Source organism: Diadema antillarum, unplaced genomic scaffold, assembly GCF_040938485.1.
Source record: "Diadema antillarum isolate AM-2024a unplaced genomic scaffold, OU_Dant_1.0 seq00000183_RagTag, whole genome shotgun sequence".
NCBI classification, from domain to species: Eukaryota; Metazoa; Echinodermata; class Echinoidea; order Diadematoida; family Diadematidae; genus Diadema; species Diadema antillarum.
The window spans coordinates 166,442-188,867 of NW_027271250.1; the positions used below are offsets into that span (position 1 = coordinate 166,442).

Consider the following 22,426-nt stretch of genomic DNA (forward strand, 5'->3'; position numbering starts at 1 on the left):
CTTGACAGTATAACTCTCAAGCCCATCCATGGGTTTTCAGTTCAGTTACCAAAATGTGCAGGCAAATCTACTTTTAACTGCACATTTTGGTAACAGTTGATTCCGTCAGGTATAGGTGCCTATCGGCACATTTTGGTAACAAATTTCTTTTACCAAAATGTGCCATAACAGGGGGTAACCCTGGAACTGCCACAAACAAACTACACTCATCACTTCACTAACTCATAGTATTCACTTGGCTCTATCACTTCCAGTTGTCGAGAAGAAGATTTTAAAGATTCCGTAATTATGGGGGTTTGGAACCCGTGCTCCCCCCCCCCCCCCAAAGGCAAGGTGCCCATATCCCATATGAACAAATTTGGGGTTTTCAAGAAGAAGATGAAAACGTTAAAAAGTTTATGCACCACGCACGACACACGACGCACAATGCAAAATGGACGATGCACTATGAACGCACCATGGGGAGCGATTGCAATACTGTAAGAGTGGATATTTTCGCACGACTAATTTTTTGCACTAGTCCAGGTAAGAAGAGTTTCACATGTTTTATTTCCTGGAATTAAGACATCAACTACTGGAACATATGGCAAGCAAAAATATTTGCATGCTTTCATTTTTGCACTGCATGTACAAAGTTGTAGTTTGTGGTTGGGCAAAATGCACAAAAATGTCCACTTTCACAGTTACTCACTTGATCATTCGACTCAGGCGAGCTAAAAATACAAATCATACAGCCCATGAGTTTGGCAATAGCCAAATAAGGCCCATGATTTTGACACTAGGTAAAAGTAGCCCACTAGTTTGACATTGCAACGTGGGGCCTAATGTGTGGGTCTTGTGGGCCTTGTTTGCTTAGTGTTGAACTCATGGGCTGTTTAACTTGTGGGCTGCACGATTCATGGGTGTCAAACTTGTGACGTGCACTTTCGACAAATGAAACTGATGTCGTACAATTTTCAAGTTAACTTCTTTATCACTTTGTATGTCATATTAGTGTAAAGATGTAATTTTAATCTTTACTTCATCAACTTTTGCACACTATTTGTTCACACATCTCCATGTCTGTACCAATATGTAGCGCTCAGCTTTTATACAAAGGGATGGCAATAAGTAATTACCATCATAAAGACATATCTTTCATAGAGAGTGGTTGGTTATTATACATTTAGATATGGATCATTTGTCTTCCTATCTGTGGGGCAGCTCTAGTTTGGCACACATCTTCAAGTATTTTTGTGTGGTGGCACTGAACAGGATCAAAGGGAATAAGACCATTGTGACTACACCTCTTAAACCTCCTTGGTAGGCCAATGGTCCATCCTTCACTAAACTGCACATGTGCCAATACATTAAAAGGTTAAAAGGAGTTTGTGACAGCTTTTGCTTATTGCTTTGATCTCACAGTATTTTTAGTATGTGAGCTTTGCATGTAAAAACAAAACAGCTTTGTCTTCTCTCAATTTGTTTACAAGCACTTCCTTTTTCACACTCTTTACACATGGTCAAACACATACACATCACAGATTTGACATGATAATGAATGCATGTTCATTAGTATGAAATTGTATAATATCACTAACGGACAATTTACTCACTTTCTCATAAATTTTGTAATATGATGGTACAAATTCAGTTATACTCATATATCTAAAAGGTTTTGCTCTTTAGAGACAAATTCTGGTCATTGTATAAAAAGTACTGTTTCTACAAAAGCAGTATATTATATATTACCTATATCAATTAAAACTTTAAAGGGACTGTACAGTACTGGTTGAGGTAGGGATTCATGTTTTGAGCATTCCTAAGTGAGATAATGAAAAGCCTCTTATGAAATATGAAAGAGCATGTAATCTTAAGAAGGATTCAACGTTTATTTGATGAAAATTGGTTTTCAAATGGCTGAGATATCCAAAAAAGTGCTAATAATAAAAGGCGACATGCCACAACTTTATTAGGATCTCTTTGTTTCACCTTGTTTTTGGATATCTCAGCCATTTCAAAACCGATTTTCATCGAATAAACTTTTGATACCCCTTAGAACTGCATTCCCCCGTACATCTCATAGAGTGGTTTCTGAATATCTTGCAAAATGTTAAGAGCTAAATCTACACCTCGACCAGAACTGTACACACCCTTTAATAGAATTGCAACAATCTCTACATAAATGGATACAGTAAATATCATTTATAGTCACACCCTCACAGGAGTCAGTTTTTCTTCTGTAAGTTAGTAGTACTTCACTGTCATGATCTGTATTTGCGATCAAATATCATTTTACATGAGATGTCCTTGTACTTCAAGTGAAGCCATATCTCCCAGTCAATCTTTATGTGTATCACATCATTGGCAAGAAAATAGAAATATTATCAATATATCTATGAAATATACTATTTCTGTTTCCATGGAGTCATTTCATGGCTTTGAAACAATTGAACTTTATTCATCAACACTACAGCTTGTAGTTAGACTCCAGTGCACTGCACTCCCTGACATATACGATTTAAAGGAAGTACATGTATGCCCACTTGACTGTGATGCATAATATCTGGATTCATTACCACATAAATTCTTGTTGAATTTATTGAAGTGTTTTTAGTGAAATTATTCAAACATAAAGTCAGTCAATTTACCAATAAAAATAGCCTCAAACTAATAACACATATCTAATCCTAATGAGTAAAACTAATGCTCAACACAACTTCCAAGTCTTTTCAACTTATGTGATAAAAAAAAAAATGAAGCAACACTTTGCAAATATGACAAGTTCAGTACTGTGTGTTTATACTATGAAGACAACTCAGGAAGCAAATATTAACATTACCTGATATGTTTCTATCCTTTTTTAACTATTATTATTATTATTATTATTATTATTATTATTATAATAATTATTATTATCATTATTATTATTACTATTATCATTATTACTATATACCATGGTATATTACATATACATGGTTTAGATTACATACCACATATTGCTCTGTCAAACTTTTATCAATATCAGTTTGCATAAATGCAACCTAGTGGTGGCACGTAAAAGTTATTAATTCAGTAATATTCAGTGCTTGTCAAATCAAATACAACTTTTAACCCATTTAGGATGGGCTGATTTTGCTATGACACGCATTTACCATAGACACCAGCCCAAGTACACTCGGGACTTGTCTTCAACGGGTTAAGGATGGCAATAATTGGAATCTGTAAAAGTTTGTGCTCTTGTGATTTCACAGTTTGGAGCAAGAGATGGAGAAATAGTCATAATCAATATTTTAAAAAAATACAATGAATTCCATTCATTTTTCATCTCAACAATAAATGGCTCAAACTCATATGAATAAATGCCTGAAAATGTATTATACAGACTGTAGAATTCATTACTTTGTAATGGTACTTTATGTACAAAAATTATGAAAGCTCTTATGTAAAACACAAACAAATATTCTTCCCATGCACATTTCTCTACTATATGGAATGCTTTGGTTGAGTACAGTGGAACCTCGTCATAGTGAGGTCAGATATAATAAGATACCTAATATAACAAGGTAATTTTGCAGGTCTTACCCCTATATTGTATTATTTTTATCCCTGACAAAACATAATAACCAATATAACAAGGAAATTTAGAGGTCTAAAGAAGCCTGTTATAACAAGGTTCCCCTGTACAAACTGTGTAGCTGTAAATATGAATCAAATGCACAACTTCTATATAGGCATGTATTATAGGTATGTATCAATATTCATATGATACTGCCTGTGTCACCATTTGTCATTCCTTTGGCAGATAATGCACATAAAATGCATCCCCTCTTCCTGCACTTGAAGAGTTTTGCTGAGAATTTGACCTTGTCAAGGTTAATGCAGAATACATACAACTGGATGTTTCCATTTTCTAATCATCTTTGTGAAACTGTAGCTAAAAAAAATTCATTATTTGATCATGATTTATGCATACATTACATTGCACTTGCAGATTTTGATTGAATGTAATCTGCTAACTTAAGACATTTGTGCCATCATGGGACATCATGCTGAGGCAAGGACAGCAAATATTTAGCTGTCTTGTTTGACTAAACAACATGAAACAATGAAAATGTACACTTCCATTTCTGTGTACAAAAGCTTAGCCTTAAACTGAGATAAATGGTTTATTTCACTTAAGAAATGTAGAACATACATTCAATTGATGTGTCAGTCATCAAAACTATAGTGTATTATTGACTCTATCAAACACTGCTTGTTAAAATCTTGATGGTTCTCACTGGTATCATGCAATTTTTGGAGCCATATACTTGCTGTGTACTAGACTATAATATCAAAACAATGTTGTTATCTATGATTTACATTCAGTATGCACTCATCTATTGAACTAAAATCCACAACACAATGGAAGGGAAATCTAGTGATCACTTCTGTGGCAACAACACACTTGGAAAAGTATGTGTTCTTTCTTGAAAAAAGGCACTATAATGTAATAGTAAACCCACATGTTTCATTCTAAACCCTTGTGCATCACTATGTTAGTGTGAAGGATCATGGGTAGTTCTGAAAGCATGATAGTTCATGATCAGCCCAGCTGATGGTTTATTTCAGTTATCTTCATCATCAAGTCAGTTACTCAGGTACCAACTGAAATACTCTTAATGAAAATTTCTTTTCCATTTGTCATTTACCAAATGAGAGTAAACAAAGATATCATGATGTTCCGACAATGTGCTCTATGATTTTGTTTCACTAACTTTTTAACAGAGTACCTAATCTCTAATAATCACAGGAGATATAATACCAGTGGCGGATCCAAGGGGGAATTCCTGGATCCGTCATGTAATACTACGCACATGAGTAATCTGACTGCAGTAACAACTAGTAAGAGGGTGAAAACCAGGACAAAGCAAAGTTTTAAGCTTTGGCAGTTAAAGATTTTATCCAAGTGTCTAGTGAGCCATTGGAAGCCAGGCAGTCATATTACAGTGGATGATTTCAAACTGACTAAAGTCCCACAAGAAACATTCTGATGGCCTGGGAAATCTTATGACATGAATTGTTCATGCACAGGATTACATGCATAGACATGTGTCCACGACGATCTTAACACTGCTTCTAAATCTCAGACAAACAAAATTCAGTAGCTGTGAGCAAAAACTCCCAGCTAGTATGCCCAAGGAGGTAGGGTTGGACCTACTACTCATCGACCGCCTAATGTTTATTTGCTTGATAAGAATATTTAACACTAGAATTCACGTTAAAAATTTGACCTATGTGATTGAGAAAATCCAGCTCTATCAAATGCCGTTGTTCCCTTTTCGATTCGAAGTTTCAGTGCAAAAAAAAATCGCCGACGAACTTGCGTGGCCTCGTTTCAGCTCCCTGCGGTAAATCACGTTATTAGGATCGACCGCTGTTTTTGCATCGACAATGCACACAAACCGAGTTGTATTGAACACCGTGTTGTACGAAGCTTTTTAGAAGCCTTTTAGAAACTTCCATAGACCTTACATTGTGCTGTCATTACGATTCGGTGAAAATATTCATACGAAATTTTGTCCTTGATTAAAACCATTAATGAACAGTGAATTATCACGTTTTCCCACACCATCCTCATCTACATTCAAAGCCAATCCATTTTTATGTGCTTTGTGCGCAGAGAAGTGCGTACTAAGTGTTCAGTGCGCGAATTATACGCGGTCGGTTTAAAAGAAGGTGATCGATATGTAGTAGGGCTACCATACTAGGCGAGCTCAACAAATACCTCCATGGTCTGCCTCAAAGCTGTCTGCCTCCTTGCCAGTTCTCCATCTAAATTGGAAAGAAGTTTAGTGTCTCCGTATACTTAAATTGAATGTGTACCATATTGGAATGACAGTGTATATCAAGAAAAAAATTAATTTGCCCCTCCCCCCCCCCCCAAAAAAAAAAAGGGGGGATGAGAGATGATCTTGAAAGGAGGCAGATAGGGTGGGTGATGACAGGAATGTCACTGTTTTGGTGTTTGCTGGAACAAATTGAGTGGTGACGATTCAGCTTTCAATACTGGGCCATTGTAGTACGAAGCCCTGCTGCTCTCTGGTGAAGTTGGGGGCATCAACACCAGCTTTTTGGACATGAATCTTGCGCTGTTTCTTGCCCAGTTGGCACTGGAGATTCTGACTGACGAGAGTACGAGACTCACGTTTCCTGGCACTGTGCATTTATATAGAACATAACAAAATAGAATTAGAAATATTGTAGATTAATTCTGACATATGAGAGGAGACTGGCTCCTAGAGTGTACAGACCACTTTAGGTTGATATACTGACATTTGTAGACTTCGAGGCCTACCCTGCATATTTTCTTTTCTTTAATAATCATTTGTTTCCCAAATGTTTCCTGTCATTGTTATGCTGACGATACACAATTGTACATTTCATTCAGTCCTGATGGTGAAAATCATATAGTCAATCACCACATAAAATGCAAGCTATATGTGAGATGAACAGAAGCGCAAGAACAGATTTCATTGTACTGCGGCATTTGGTGATTTATCAATAGGTTTGGGCGGGTTTGTAGGTTTGAGCAAAATATGCGAAGTTGGCATGACTGAGTCAGATGTGCAAATGTTGCACATGAAGAGTTGAAAAAAAAAAGTAACTTTGGGGGTTTGTGCCTTCAGTTGCGCTGCTCCAAAACTTTGGAAAAAATTGACTGAGAAAATGTGGAAGGCCCCATCACTTGCTGTCTTGAAAATGGAGTGTAAAAAAGTCATTCAACCCCAATCAAAACTCCCAATAAACTGACATGAATTACCTATGATATTCTCACCAGAATCATGACATAAAATTCTACATGAAAGTGTTCCAATGACAAAAATCAAACAAACAAAAAACATGAAGAAAAAGAAGAACAACAACAACAAAAAGAAAAACAAACTATACTCTTGTTACACTAGTACACCACTGCTGCGGTGTACGCCACCTCCCTAGCTACCACTGGGATGAAACGTACGTATATGTACATAAACATGTTTCTCCCACACCCAGCCAACTCGCTTATCTGCACAGGCACCAGTCCCAAGATGACCAAATAAAAAAGGTCAGACTATACTTACAAATATGACACTGAATTAATTTTTGTATCATATGGTACATAACATAATTTACCAATTTGATAGTTTTTTCCAGGGGTTATCAACCCGTTGAGGACAAGTCCCAAGCATCTCGGGCAGGGGTCTATAGGGAAATGCGTGTTGTACCAAAATCAGTCCGTCCCTCAACGGGTTAAAGACTGTGCACAGTCATGATCTCAAAATGCCACCATACAGGCTACAGTTACACATGTGTGACTGCAACCTGTGAAGTATCATTTTGATCTTTCTTTTTTTTGAACATTTAAACCAACACATTAAATTGAGAAGATTATTTTTTTTTCTGCTTGTATCTCTCACTCTGGGGCCATAATGCATTCTCCAGTTATAGCACTTGCCAATGAATAGATGAGATGCAAGAATCATGTCTTGCAATGTCTAATTTCTTTAAATGTAGACAGAATCGTCAGAATTGCACAACAATGTTTGACCATGCAGCCTTTTGACTCCTACTGGCTTTGTTTTGTTCACCTAGCAGTATCCTGCCATGCTGTGCAAGACTAAAGACCTCACTAGAAATAACAGCTTGGAGTGTTGTCAATGAACTCCAAAATAACAAAAACATCATTGCCCTTTTAAGAGGAGTTGTTCAAGAAGTCTTTGCATCACTGCTCATAGCTTATGATCTGGACAGCAAAATAAAATGGAGAGAATCTGGATTTTTGAAACAAGAGTCAACAACAAAACCATGGACATTAACAAATTTGTGCAAGTATCGAATAAACAAAGTAATGGTAAAAGCAGGAAGAAACCTAGACATACTCGAACATTAACACCATCTAACAAACTGCAATTGACTGATTGAAGACATCACCCTCATCACTGAAGGACAGGAGAAATACTCTGCATGTTTACCTCACTTGGGGTTGAAACATTTATCTTACTGTAAAAAGCTGTATAAAATGGAACAGGATTGGGAATGAACAGCTTGAGTTAACTTCACTCTATACTCACTCCTTCCACATGTTGGCCAGAATTCCTAGTAGTTCTGGTACTCTATTCTCCAACTCTGCACTTGTAAGGCAAACCACGATGTCATTGTCACCTGACAGGTGTATAATAATCAGCTGATCTGTGCCTGGTGTCACACTAATTCCTGTTACCTTTGTGAGTGGATATAAAATATTGTGATTAATGATGAAATTTCATGATGCCCCTTCACAGGAAATGAAAAAAAAACAAACTAATTCCTTAAAGCCTTAAGCTAATGTTGTAAAAGCAGTATCACTTTACTGATCTGAGTTATATCATTTTCAGTGCACATCAACTCATTAAAAATGGTTTTGAAGACACCCTAGTGTCTTCAAAAGTTTTCAATATGTTTTTCGTACAATGTTCAGTTACATCTGAGTAAATCTTTGAACCAATAATATTCTTGTTTGATGATATTGCATCATATGTATAATTCTAGATGAATGTGTATTCTCTACAACTAAGGATGACACACACGTATGACATAAAAACAAATAATAATGCACTGTCACTTGCCATGAAAATGGACTCTCTACATAATTCAGTGTCTATATATTCAAGGCTTGGCTAGATTTGTGTCTGGATCATTAGAAGATTGAAAATTCAAACTACCATGGGAGAAGGGGTGACAAGGCTGCCCTTGAGTCCTGTACCAGTCAAGCAATTCACTTTCTTACAAATAATTCCTATCAAAGTCTGTTGACATCTAATCAGACTGGTATATTGATTTTAATTACAGGACCCCCTCCAAAAAAGTTGTCCTGAATGTTGTGATTCAAAGGAAAATTTTCTTTAAACCTATGTGGATTCAGATAATGCAGAAATGTTTGGCGACAGACATCAGGGAAATATTGAGAAAAAGGTTTTGAATTCATGAAAATTAAATCTATTTTAAGTAATCCTATGCCACCCTTTCTGTGAGGAAAATCTAGAATACATAATTAACAATGTCATGCTTGAATCATGAAATGAAGAAAACAATCCAATTCAAATATGCTTTAACGTAAGACCCAGTGGGTCCAGCATTCACTTGAGTACTGCAAGTTCACTTTCCACATACTCTTACACACTTCTACCTATAAAGAAGAACATAGCAAACTTGGGGAGTTTGGAGGGATCCAGGGGGCATGGTGTCCATTTGTATATTCTATCACACTGGTGATGATACCTGCCAAGTTTTTATTGAAAAAAAAAATGACATGCATTCTTAAAAAGAAGATCAGAATGTGAAAACTGGTCTTCAATTTGATCCTATTCCCAAGGGGGCACACCTGGATCTGCCATAAAAAAACTTGAAGTACGGTTTGACCTCTGTTATCTGGCAATGGCGGGACTGGCACCCGTCTGGATAAGTGATGTAGCCAGATTTTAGAGAAACAATGTTTTTGTATACATGAGTAGAAGTAGGCCACCGTCCCAGTGGCTACTATGTAGGTCATGGACTCCTCAACAGTAGTGTAATTTATGCTGGCCTACTTAAAATTATAGTCATGAAATTGAAACATTTTAATGCAAAATTCACATTTTTTCGTACAGAATATCAAAGTAAATTGCACAAGTTTGGTAGGAGTTTCAATATTGGGTTTGAAATCACTTTATTTGTTTTTGTCCTCACTGCTTTGAGGCATCCAGATAATAGAGAGGTTGGGTTAAGAGGTCAGACTGTACAATCACTAGTGTATTTACTGAGACAAGCACCAGTACAGTTTTGACAAACCTGCAATGTATGTGGAATAACAGAGCTTAATTTCAATGAAAGCAAGAGATCATTAAGCAGAGGGGTGAAGATATGGGGCATGAGTTTTCTTCAATTTATCTGCCCTCTGTACAAATGAAATTTTGTAAGATTGCAACTGCATGTCTACATTTTAACAAACATGTCGAAAAAAGAAACCAGCAGGAATGGAACCTGTCATCTACAGCTTTCCAGGCAGTGACACTACCACCAGGCTATCCCTGGTTGCCGGCAGTAACAAGATAAACTTGGAACAAATAACCAAGCTCTGAAATTCCAACAAATTGAAGAAAACTCATACCCAGGGCTTCATTTCTTGGAATATTTACCTCTGACACTGGGATGCCTGCTCGCATCAGCTTGAAGTTCTTCTTAGGATCCAGTTTGTAGATGAACCTATCTGTGACAACAAGTGCTCTTTCTGCAAACTTGTTGTGTTTGTTGACCTGGAAAGGATAAAAAGAGGGATGCTGACCTAAAGTTCAGTATCATTTCAGATACATCATCTACACACATTCTCTCTTTCCACGGCTCATGAAACCTAATGATATTCATATGTGTACATAAGTAGAAATCAATAAACTTTTCTCTTGTTGTCCTGGGGTGGTATTTTGAGCCTACTTCATCTCTGTTTTCAAAGTCTGTTGTAACAAATCGGTAATCTTCTGTTGTAACTGTGCTTCATCTCATGCCCTCTTTGCCTGTGGATACCACTGTCTTGGGTTATGCACTCGTGCAAAACTTTTGGCTCAAACCTACACCCATTAGGCTACATGGTATTCTGGAGACAGTTTTATCTTTTTTTGTAACTCTTACCACATGCAAATTTACATGTGTATGCTTCTGTGGTAAAATCGGGGGGGGGGGGAGGTTTTTTAACTCTGTTGCAACTTAACTTCTCTTTAATAGTGAGATAGTTTATCAACTCAATCAGTCCACTGGAGTATGCAAGTTCAAAATCAAAAACAAAACACAAAGTACAAATGTATGAGAACAACATATGCACAGAATGGCAAAAGCCAAAGCAGTTTGACAAAATATTAAATCATTTCACAATACAGAATTAATTTTGGCAACAGAAAATTTGAAAGTATGCATAGCACACTAGCATTTGCAGATGCAATGTAGTTACAATTAACACAAACATATACAGAAAGGTTACAGGCAATGCCTGCAGTTTGTTTACAGCACTTAACACAAACTCATTAACACAAAACTTCCTGATACCATGCCAAAGACATTCTTTAAGAAAGTTTACACTGAGTTATATTCAATTGATAATAACTAAAAGTCATTTAACTGTATTTATGGTATTATTTATGATTATTCATGTATCAAAATATTAAAAAACCATTTCTTCCCCAAAAAACACCATCTTCACCAATGTCTCTTTAGTAGTGTCATTAAAAAGTTAATTCATTTTAAGTATGTTTAGGACCAGGAATGATGATTTTATCTTAAGTGATAAATTCTTACCTGTGCCTTGAAACTGCATTTTCCTCAAATGCAGCCCTTTGTCTCACAAAGTGAAAGAACAGAAACAAAGAAAGCCCCGCTGACATGTCCTAAGTAGCCCCAGTGAGACCCCATCCATAACCGTCCTACAAATGTATAAAAGCTGCGTGATAGCAGACATTCTTCCTCTACCTTTTGTGGGAAACAAATCTAGGCCAAGGCAAAAGGGGGAAGGAGGTATTGTCTGCACAAGTACAAGAATTTATCACCAAGGGCTACAGATAAGATGATCATTCCTGATCCTCCTAATCTGCCTCATGATAAATTCTTACTTGTGCCTTTAAACTGCAGAGTAGCACAGACCCTACCAGGCCATCATGGAGACAGGGAGGTGGCCAGACTTAAAGGGCTGAACTCCCACCCTGGTTGGATGCACCAGGGCGAGAGGGAGTGAGATGCGGAGCACAGAGGGCCGTGGCACCAAAAGAGGCTTCATGTGCGACTACATCTTTCAAATAATACAAAATAAAAAAATGATGGGAAGCCTAAAAAGCTGCTTGTTGGATCTGGCCAATAGCGGCTCCATTAATGAGAGCCCACGAGGTACTGAGGGACCTAGTGCGTGAATTGTGGCCCAGTTTGAAGCACTTCATCGGCAGCTGATTTGATACACTCTAAATCACCTAGAGATAGTGCTCTTGGAAGCAGCGTGATGAGGCAAGGTGGGTACAATGAACAGGTCAGAATGACCTGTTCATTGAATGCGACTGACATACTATTTAGGGCTCATGCTGGCACCATACCTTGTCCTCTGTAACAAAGAAGGAGGAGGAGAGGGCTGGAAGAAAACCCTCGAGAGGGCCAGAGGAGGCAGTCTGGTTTTCTTGCCAGAAAGAAGGCCTTTAATGGGAACTGCATTTTCCCAGCACAGATGACCTGGGCCAACTGACAATGCATGGATAGTGCTGTGATGTTGACCAGATGCAATAGCTACAGTATATCAAACACTGTCTTGAGGGTCAGGTAGTAAAGAAAGGTTTGATGCATACATGTAGGTTCAAAGAGAGCCCTAGCTAGGACTCGCAAAACTGCTGGGAGGCTCCAGGCTTGGATAAGAGAGTGAGAAGGGGGATGCTCAAGAAAGAAGGTCCAAAACAGTCTGGTGATGACCAGGGAGTTGGATACTGAGGAGCCGTCCTGAAAACCAACATAAATAGAGGCAATAGACGATCTGTACCAATAGATAGTGGCTAGAGAAAGCTTCTTACTGACCAGTGTGGCAGAAAGTCTGCTATACCCCCTACAGGGGCCAAACATGGATTAACCCTTACAGGGCCGGGGGGCGCGGAATCAGCCCCCCCTCCACGTTTTGCGCTATAATTCTGTAACGCAAGAAGGCCTCGTCGCGAGGCTTCTTGACTTTCTTCGTTCAAGTCTCCTGCAACTTTTGAGACCAAATTTGCAACGTCCACGCATACTTTTTCAAAGCCATGCCCATTTTTGCAACAGCATGTCGCCCCAAAACAGGCACAATTTTGTGATTTTGTGTACATTTCCTATGGAAAACAGTGCTCTGTCATGAAAGTCATAAAAACTTGATTATTTTTACAATTAATCACTTTCATTGATTAATTTTATGCTAATTATGGTAGAAAAGTGGTCAGTGACAATTTCCAATAAAAAAACAAAGAACGAATAAAAGTTGAAAAACAAAGAAATACATAAGAAATTCTGAAAACAATACAATATATAAGAACTGAAATGAGTTTTAGAAGTTTTTGTGATGTACAATTGTTGAATATTGTCGCTGGGGTGACAAGACCTCATATCTCAAAAATGTCAAATTTTTTTTTTTTTTAGCTTAATGGTCAAATAATGGGTCAAGTGATGTCTTAGCCAAATCCCAACTGTCTTACTCAATAAATGAAGCCACCATGACATGTCAAAGGAAAGGCTATCCCATTCACTATAGTGCTTTGGCCGCCATGTTTTTTTGCTCTCCTGAACATTTGACATTTTTGAGATACGAGGTTTTGTCACCCCAGCCACGATATGCTAAAACAGATTTACAGACCAAAAAGTAGACAATGCTTTTAATTAGGCTAAAATATGATCTTGAGCTCAATTTGCATAATTAATTAATTAAAATTAGAAATTGATTGTTTCAAAAAATTTTATGACGCAATCTTGTAGATTATGACATGGGTGTCACGCATACCAAATATCGTCGCGATCAGGGGTGGGGGGGGGGGACGGAATCTGCCCCCCTCCGGTTTTAGCATAGTCAAAAAAGCCCGGCCGAGGTACCCAGCCAATCGCCAGCCCTCTCAGAAAGTCCTGCCTCTCAGCCAAAGTGCTGGAGAGCGGCCACACAGTGAGATGGAGGCGGCTCAGGTCTGGATGAGGGATCAGGGAGATAGGCTGATGTAACAGGTCTGGAAGAACTGAAAGGAGCCTTGGGGGGCCTGTCAACAGGGAAATCAGCGGAGGAAACCAAGGTCTGGGAGGCTGCAGGGGGGCTACAAGTAGCAGGCTTGGCTGGTCCTAAGCAACTTTCAGCAGAACCTGAGGAATGAGGTTGAGCAGTGGGAATGCATACATGAGAATGTTCGACAACGGGATTGAAAAAGCATCTATAGTCCAATAATCTAGGGGGTCATTGTCCTTGGTGCAATAGGAGGGAAGGCGATGATTCCAGGAAGACGCAAAAAGGTCAACCTGAGGCTGAGTGAACAACTGACAAATACTCTGAAACACAGAGCTGATGTGGAGTGTCCATTCTAGAGGGAGGTAGCTCCCCCTGGAAAGGAAATCTGCCACCAGATTCTGATCCCCTGAGATGTGGGAAGCTGTGAGCGAAATGGAATTCTGGAGACAACAGACTAGGAGGTCGAGGGCCAGCTGACAAAGAGCAGGGGAATGGGTCCCCCCCCCCCTCCCGCCGGCTGATGTAGGACACCACCGTGGAATTATGGCACTAACTAAGTCCCTGAAGCCCAACATCTCAAAAAAAGTTGATGTGATGATGAGCTTCGAGAGGGGACCAGAAGCCTGAGATGTGATGGAGAGGCAGGACGGCCCCCCCATCCCTGCCGAGAAGCATCTTGTCGCGATGAAGAGGGAGGGGGAGGGCTTGAAAAAGGCTTGCCTTGGAGTAGAAAGCCCAGGTCAAATACATTGTAAAGGGACCTGGTCTGAGGAGACATGGGGATAAGCTTGAAAAGGGGGGGGGGGAAGGGAGTCTACCTGAAGGTGGAAAAATCTGAGGGGATGCAGCTGTAGTGAACGCATGAGACTACGACAGTCTACCACCAGGTCTGTGAAGATGGCCAGATGACTGAGATTCCTGCAACTGAATAGGGGCAATCCAGCGGGCTGTGAGGGCAGAAACCAGTTGCTGAAGAGCCATGATACGATGCTCCACTGGCCTGGCAAGGAGGGAGGGAATGTTGAGGGAGACCTCTAGGAACACTGGAAACTGAGATAGGTTCAAAGAGGATTTCTCCAAATTGACTAGAAACCCCAGTGACCTTGTGACATGAATAGTCTCTTTCAGATGAGAGAGTACTGTAAAAGTGGATATTTTCGCGCGACTAATTTTTCACGCTTGGCCGGGTAAGACGAGTTTTGCGTGCTTTTAATTCCGTGGAATCAAGACATCACTCACAGGAACATATGGCAATCAAAAATATTCGTGTGCTTTTATTTTTGCGCTAGTTTCTGGTTGCGCAAAATGCGCGAAAATTTCCACTTTTACAGTAGTAGCTCCTTTGAACTTGCTACTAGAAGCCAGTCGTTGAGGTAATAGAAAATTCAGATGCCTAAAATGTGCAATTTGGGAGATTGAGGGCACTCTAAAAATAGTCCTAGGACTATACTTACGGTTAAGAAAGCTCAGAAAAGGAACAGGTTCACCAGAAACGGTGCAAGCACCAGGTGAGGAGCTTCACAGAACATGAGATGTCGAGGGACAGTCGGAAAAGAACGAGGGAGAATGTCTGCTATCAGGCAGCTTTTATTGGGCAGTTATGGGAGGGGTCTGAGGCTACTTAGGACATGTCAGTGGGGCTTTCTTTGTTTCTGTTCTTTCACTTTGCGAGACAGAGGGCTGCATTTAAGGAAATAACAGTTTAAAGGCACAGGCAAGAATTAATCATGAGGCAGATTGGCTGTTTCCAACAAATTTTCTTAAGCTCTTGTTTACGAGACTTTTCAAAAAGCCAACACTGAAACAAGATGATCGAAATGATATTTGTCACCAATCTGACTTGAAGAACAATTTTAACAAATTCTTTCACTTCTTGGCATGTACCATCGCTATACCACAGGCAACTTGTTATTCAAGCACCTACAGCGACAGAAAAAAAATTCTATCCGAAGGACTTAATTGAATCAAATGATTCTCAAATTCAAGTTCATATCTTATGTGTAAATGTGTTATAAAGTGTATGGGAATACACTTTATCATGATGCCAGTCTTGTTTCTTAACATCCAACAACCTTTGAGTCATTAGCTTACTTAAATTTTGACAGTGTTATCAATGTCTCATGCTTGATTTTCCCAAATATCCACGAAACCCAAACTATCAAGAAGTCCTTTAATCTTTTTAACGCTATGAGTGCTGTTAAGAAACAATGAATACTTAAAAGAACATAAGCCAGATAATTTCTCCTCTTTCCCATGGATGAGTCTATACCAAAATAATAACATATGATTTGCAATGACATATTCTAATTGATAAGCTACTACACGTAGTTCCCATAAACCATGAAATTTAGAGAATTCTTATGAACGGCCGATTTTCTTCTTTTTCTTTAAACAAAATTTCAAATAAAAAGACTGGATTTGACATTCAAACCTCATTACCTCGCACCTATGCACTAAAACCAGTAATATTAATTGGTCAAACAACTTAAGTTGTATGTCAACAGGAAGGCATAAATGTGATGCGCTCCGTCGGAATGAGTCAAAAGTCGCAAAAAATGAAATCATAGTTATGCCTATATGTGAATTCTACAGACTCTAAGCTTTACACTGATATGTAATACAACTCATTTCGATATCCCTATAGATCATAAAAATGAATATTAACTACGTTTATGATGTCAGTCCATTTTCTAAATATCGCTCTCAAAGTTCAGGCCACGTTCAAGCTCACAAGCTGTTTCTTTCACGGGACGAAACAATACAACAGTCCTGCTTAGCGACGGTGTTTACGCTCCATTGCACGCACTACCGTATAAGGCAATAGCTTGGGTATGTAAGATAATAAACCAATCGCAGGACAGGTCTGTCATTAACGATTCTGACCAATACGGCAGCCCGATTGTAAACTACGGCGCGTTTGTGTCCGTGCCGCTGCCGCCGCATGAATGCGTCGGTACGCGTTGTGTGTCGGCTGCGTTGTGGTTTGCCGCAAGTTTTTAACTCACAAACAATAGGAAACAGTAGAAAGAAAAAAGGCACGCAATGCGTCTTACGAGAAGCGTCTTTTAGCGAGGGCGTTGATCGCTTCCATTCTCCTCCCATGTTGTTGTCAATGGAAACTAAAGAGGATGCGTTTAGCAAGTACCAATACCTAAATAGAACCTGAGAACCTATTGTAGGCGAGCACGCAATGCGTCTTACGAGAAGCGTCTTTTAGCAAGGGCGTTCATCGCTTCCATTCTCCTCCGATGTTGTTGTCAACGGAAACTAAAGAGGATGCGTTTAACATGCAAGTACCAATACCTAAATAGAACCTGAGAACCTATTGTAGGCGGGGTTCAAAAGACAGCATCGGTAGAAAAAGTCAATGAAGTTAATTAACGATAGTCATCTTTTGAGATCGTGTTCTTTGCGTGTACTAAAAACCCTCAAATTACGCACATGGTCGTAATGTTGCAGAGCATCAAAGACTGCTTTCGCGTCTGTTCTGCTGCAGCTGTATACAGCCGTAACATTCTGAATTCCCGCCATATTAGGCACATTTCCTTTATAGGCGTTGCGTGCACAGTAATTATCGCTTATCACGCTTGCCAATGCTGCACATAATTGATTATTATACGTGTCAGAAGCAAAGGCTGATGTAGGCTTGGCAGCTTCACGTTGGGTTTACAATGATTGTATCATAAATATACTTCTTATTCTCAGTCACTTTTGTAATACCATAACATATAAAAAACCATTCACTTGTAGCTTGAGCTGAATGTTTTTTTTTTTTTTACATCACATTTGCAGTTACAATCTTTCTGCATTTGAGAAGTGGAGTATAGATAATAATACTGACAAATATTCGGAATTAATACTTAGGCCTTCTTCATTTCGTTTTGTATTCACAAACCTTATTAGAAAAAATGATTGCTTGATTACTTTCGGGTATTAAAAATGAACCACCGGAAAGGAACCGCATTTAATTTTCTTGTTAACGAACCTAAGCTAATAGCGAACCATATTTCATTGTGTGATTAACGAACCTTCAGAATAATCAATTGTATTAACCCCGCCCCCCCTCCCCCAAGAAAAAAAAAGCAGTTCAATGCCATGCGTTGTCAATAGTGATAAAAGGCCCGTTTTTATTTCGTAGTGTGTCTCAGTACTCCTGTGCTTATTTTTAAGGATGTGCCTCTCTTAATGATTGCGATTGATGTTCAACTATTTCTTTCACGCAAGCTTGAACAGGAAGAAGCTGAAATTCAGGCAAGGAGACGAGTTTTCTTCCATGAGATACAATCGACACACCGTACATCTATTCCCGAAAGTTGTGTGATTGCTTATGTGCTAATGAATTGTGTCCATTACATGAATCAGGCACTATACAAAACGGTTGAAATCTGCTGAAAGTCGAACTTCGTTTTTCTTTTTTAATTTCATTTCCATTTCAAGCGGGGATAGACTCGAAATTAGTTTGTCTATACTGGCAGGAGACATTACAGTTTTCCAGTACATGCTCCGCATTTAAACAGTCGCCATATTTTCGTGGACAGAATCAGATAATGGACACATGATATACTATGTATTATAAAAAATTATGAAAATACCAAACAACGAACACGCCATATGTACAAACATTATGAACTTCAATGAATTAAACTTACCTGTGATATTCTGCATAGAAAACAAGCACGCCGATTAAATAACATTTTAATAGAATTTATATAACACACCGCGATCATGCGTGGCAGATCAAATCAAGTTCAATTGGTGAGAAAGCAAAATGAAGTTAAAAAGTTGACTTCTTTTCGTTTCTCTCTCAATTCATGAAAACAGAATTACATTGCCTATTGAAGAGGATTGTCTCTGTTGCGAACGATCGCCATATATAGCACTGTTAGTCTTCTGCGCAAATCCGAATCCCTACATACTTTAATTTTTGCTTGATAATGTAATAACCCTGCTTATATCTTTATAAAGGACTAGCAAATTAAAAGTTTCAAACCGTATACTAAAACATTATATTGTACACAGCCAGTATTTCATAAAACATTTTGAATGCGTTGTGTGTTAGCATGTTAATAGCATCAATCTGCCTTTTATTTTCCGTACGTATACTAAAGCACACGGAAACGTAATCAAACGTTACCAAATGCAGTGAAATGCATTGTACGACGTGGTACTATCATTAGAAGTATATTCCATTCCCTTTTTTTTTTAATTTGCTTGAAGCAGTCGTCAAACCATGTGTCATTTTCGTAGCGACATCACTTAGGAATTAGAATGTATGAAGATAATCGTTACTCATTTATTTTGCGCTACTAATATAGCATTTACATTTTCCAACTTTTATTGACATGCAGTATTATGTTACTGTATGGTTACGATTACGAATGTTGGTTATGAATTGAAAAGACTGGTTCTTTAATCAAACTATAAAGGTAATAGCTGTTTTGAAAGTAGTTCGATACAAGTTCAAAACGCAATCGAAGTCATCGTCATAGGGGGAACTGATAGCTCTAGAAAACTTGTTTAGGCTAGTAAAGATTGCCGTATGCAATCTTTGTAGAAAGTTTTGACTTAGGCCATCTTTCGAGTATTTTGAGAAAGTATATAAAGAATTATTTGTTTTGATTATGTCAAGAATAAGTTTGAACTATGAGAATAAAAAGGCGCGGTTACCCAAACAATGTCGTATAGTTCGATTAGACATGATGGGTAAAGTGAATTCATGACTTGACTTATCCCTACTGAATTGATGATCACTTCTGTAAACCATCAGTTCTTGTAGATGATACCTCTGTAATCGTAGTCAAAATTCTTTTGAGCGATGAGACGAAAACCAACAAACAAAATGCCGTGTATCATCGCTCGAGATTCCAACATTTGGCATCACCCGACCAACAATAAGTGACAAATCAAATGGAATATTATGTTGTGGGATAGCAGATTGTGTTACGATTTTTAAATGTTTCGAGCAATTGTGAAAAAAAGAAGAGAAAATGAGGCAAAGTTCAAGAAATAAGAAAAAAGCACGTAAATACAGGCGATCATGTTTGATAATCAAAGTAAGAGATTACAATCGGCCGTGCGGATGTATGATCGCCTCATTTACATGTCTGATTCCTGTAAACTACATGTATGTTATATCTAAATTTAAGTTCGCTTCCCTCCTTGATAAATGTTGTGTTGGGTTTTCGGTATAGGCATTTATTAGGAAACGTTGTAAAAACGACAGCAAACGCCTACTATACATCAAGAGATGACCTATACATATATGAAACACAAAAATTCTGTATGTTCTGATATGATGCAAGTGCTTGTTTGTTTGTTTGTTTGTTTTGAATTACCATGGCCTTTGTCGGGGGAAAGATGAAGAAAAGTAGATATAGAGTGCATCACTCTCAGATCCGGATGATTGCGATAAGTGTGTATCCCCGCCCTTTCTATACAGGTAAACGATTTAAGTTTGGTATGCTATTATAAAAGCCTGCATGAGTCACGCAGAAGAACTGATTCCGCGATCACTTGTAACCTTTCATAAAATTCACGTTTTAAGATAGTAACGATAGCTTGTAGGATATAGAGTAAGTTAGCATCCCTGACTGTGGTTCTGAACACAAAAGGGGACTGAACAATTATTTTACAAATTAGCAGACATAATGCCGATCCTCCAACACTGTTGCTCCATTCCGTCACTGATTCTGCTATCAATGGCGAAGAAAGAATACTGGTTGCGTGATTATCCACCCCTTGATAGCAGGAAGTTTACCCTTCATTGTTTAAGGCTTCGTTGATGCGGGGTTTAGGGCGTGAACAGTGTCGTCCGAGTTCTTTCATTCGAAATTCCTCAATACGCAATTCAATGGGCAATTAACGCTGCTACTTCGCAAAGCTGTTAGCCAATTCTTTGCAAACTTGACCTCTCACATGTCAGCTACACGCAATACACGACAAACAGCTATCATTACAAACATTCTGATTAAAAAACAAAACAAAATGAAGAAGCACACTTTTGAGTAGCGACACAGGTTTCTGTCCCTTTCTCAAATAGGTCCTACTTCTAAAAAATACACAGATGACAAGAGTCAGAATATCCTCCAAAGGGAACACGAGCTATTTGGGCATTAATAATGTTTGTCTTCCGATTTCTCTCCATGCCGCCACGGCCCAAACCATCATAAGAAATAGGGCAAAAAGTTTTATTAACCAGGGAAATATAGTACGCATTACATACATTTCGCGAATTATTACACGAATTGTCGACTTTATAAAAACGAGAATGATTGACAACTTAGGCCCTACTATATCTCCAGAGATGAACTTTAAACAGCAAGTCACATACCAGGGAACGAAAGTAATGATTATTTGAATGAATTCATTAATGAGGCCAATTGATAACCGTTGTAAAAGTACACACACGCATAAAGAGGTTTCAAGTTCGATATTGTGATCAATGTATTAGCTCATAGATAAAGTATCATAAATTTTGCGTGATCGTTCGTTGGAATTAATTTTTTTCAGCGCGATTTGTGCGTCACATCAATCACCACTTCATGAAATGGATTGCATGTATCAAACGAAACTCGCTGGTCATGCAATCGATGGCCTTGGTCAGCTCACTATTATTGCGTAATTCTAAAGCCCTCGCCGCTTGGCCGCCGACGCCGCCGCGCGCACCATGCTTTGTTTTGTCTTCAATGGGGTCAAGAGCAATGCCTCATTAGCATACACCCTAGCAACGGAGGAGGAGTCTCGATCGGGCAAGAACAATAGGTGCGAAACGCAACGCAAAGGCGAGCGTTCGAAAAAAATGTAACCGAAAAAATTTGTCTCAGAAAAACTGTGATTTGGGACACTTGTACTCATTTTTACACGCTGAAATTTTCTGTACAAACAGATAAAACATCAAGGAATCAAAATCCGTCATAAAAAAATTTCGACCCGAGCAGTGCTTCCCCTTCATTTTCGGCTCATTATGGGAAAACTCCCTGTGCGACTTATGACTCATTTTGTCGGAGCGCCACACAAATATTAAGCTTCTGCTGTAGGTACGTTTTATCTCGGGCTCTCTTTGCCTGGGCATGCTATTGTACAAAATTGTATTTAATAGTTTGTGTGCATGCCAGAGAATGAACACTTGTTAAAACATGCATAATCAAGCATGGCGTGCACACGCTTTTGCCCAAGGGAGCAATCTTATTGGTTGAAATGTCTTTAGATGCTACTTCTAACAATATTTCCTATTGGCCATGATAATTGCAGTGGGTGTGGTTTTCATGACTTACAACACTGTTAAAGCAGTTCTCAGAATGCCAATTCACAACTGTTTATTAGCGGTGTTGTAACTCATGGACTTACAACAGAAGTTACAACAGAGATAAAACAGTGTTCAGAATACTAACCCTGAACACATTTTTATTTCCCTGAACTCTGTAGAAGTATGGAGAGGTAATCATGAATCAAAAGAACATACAGGATGAAACAATTCTGCTTTCATCACAGTATGAATGTGTAAACCATTTTGCATTACCCTATATGGAATTTGAAAACTGATGTACAGTGTAATGAATACCTATATCCAGATTTGTAAAGCTAACAAATGTTATCGCAATACATTCTTCTTTAAAGGGGAAATCCAGTCCAAATATAAGTTAGTCTAATGAAAAAAAGAGTAAAATCTTACGACTTCAACGGTAAAAATTTGACTAGAATTGGATGAAAAATAAG

At 38.5% G+C, this 22,426-nt stretch overlaps 1 protein-coding gene across 1 annotated transcript in view; it reads right to left on the reverse strand.

The window, feature by feature from the left end:
* Positions 1-4,899: 4,899 nt before the first annotated feature.
* LOC139728551 (unconventional myosin-Id-like) overlaps positions 4,900-22,426 on the reverse strand; it is a 105,497-nt gene continuing 87,970 nt past the window's right edge. The window contains exons 18-20 of the mRNA XM_071639488.1: positions 10,158-10,274; positions 8,076-8,224; positions 4,900-6,180 (exon numbers count right to left, since the gene is read on the reverse strand). Coding sequence (XP_071495589.1) covers positions 6,018-6,180; positions 8,076-8,224; positions 10,158-10,274 — 429 coding nt within the window. The 3' untranslated portion in view covers positions 4,900-6,017. The remainder of the gene's footprint in view (positions 6,181-8,075; positions 8,225-10,157; positions 10,275-22,426) is intronic.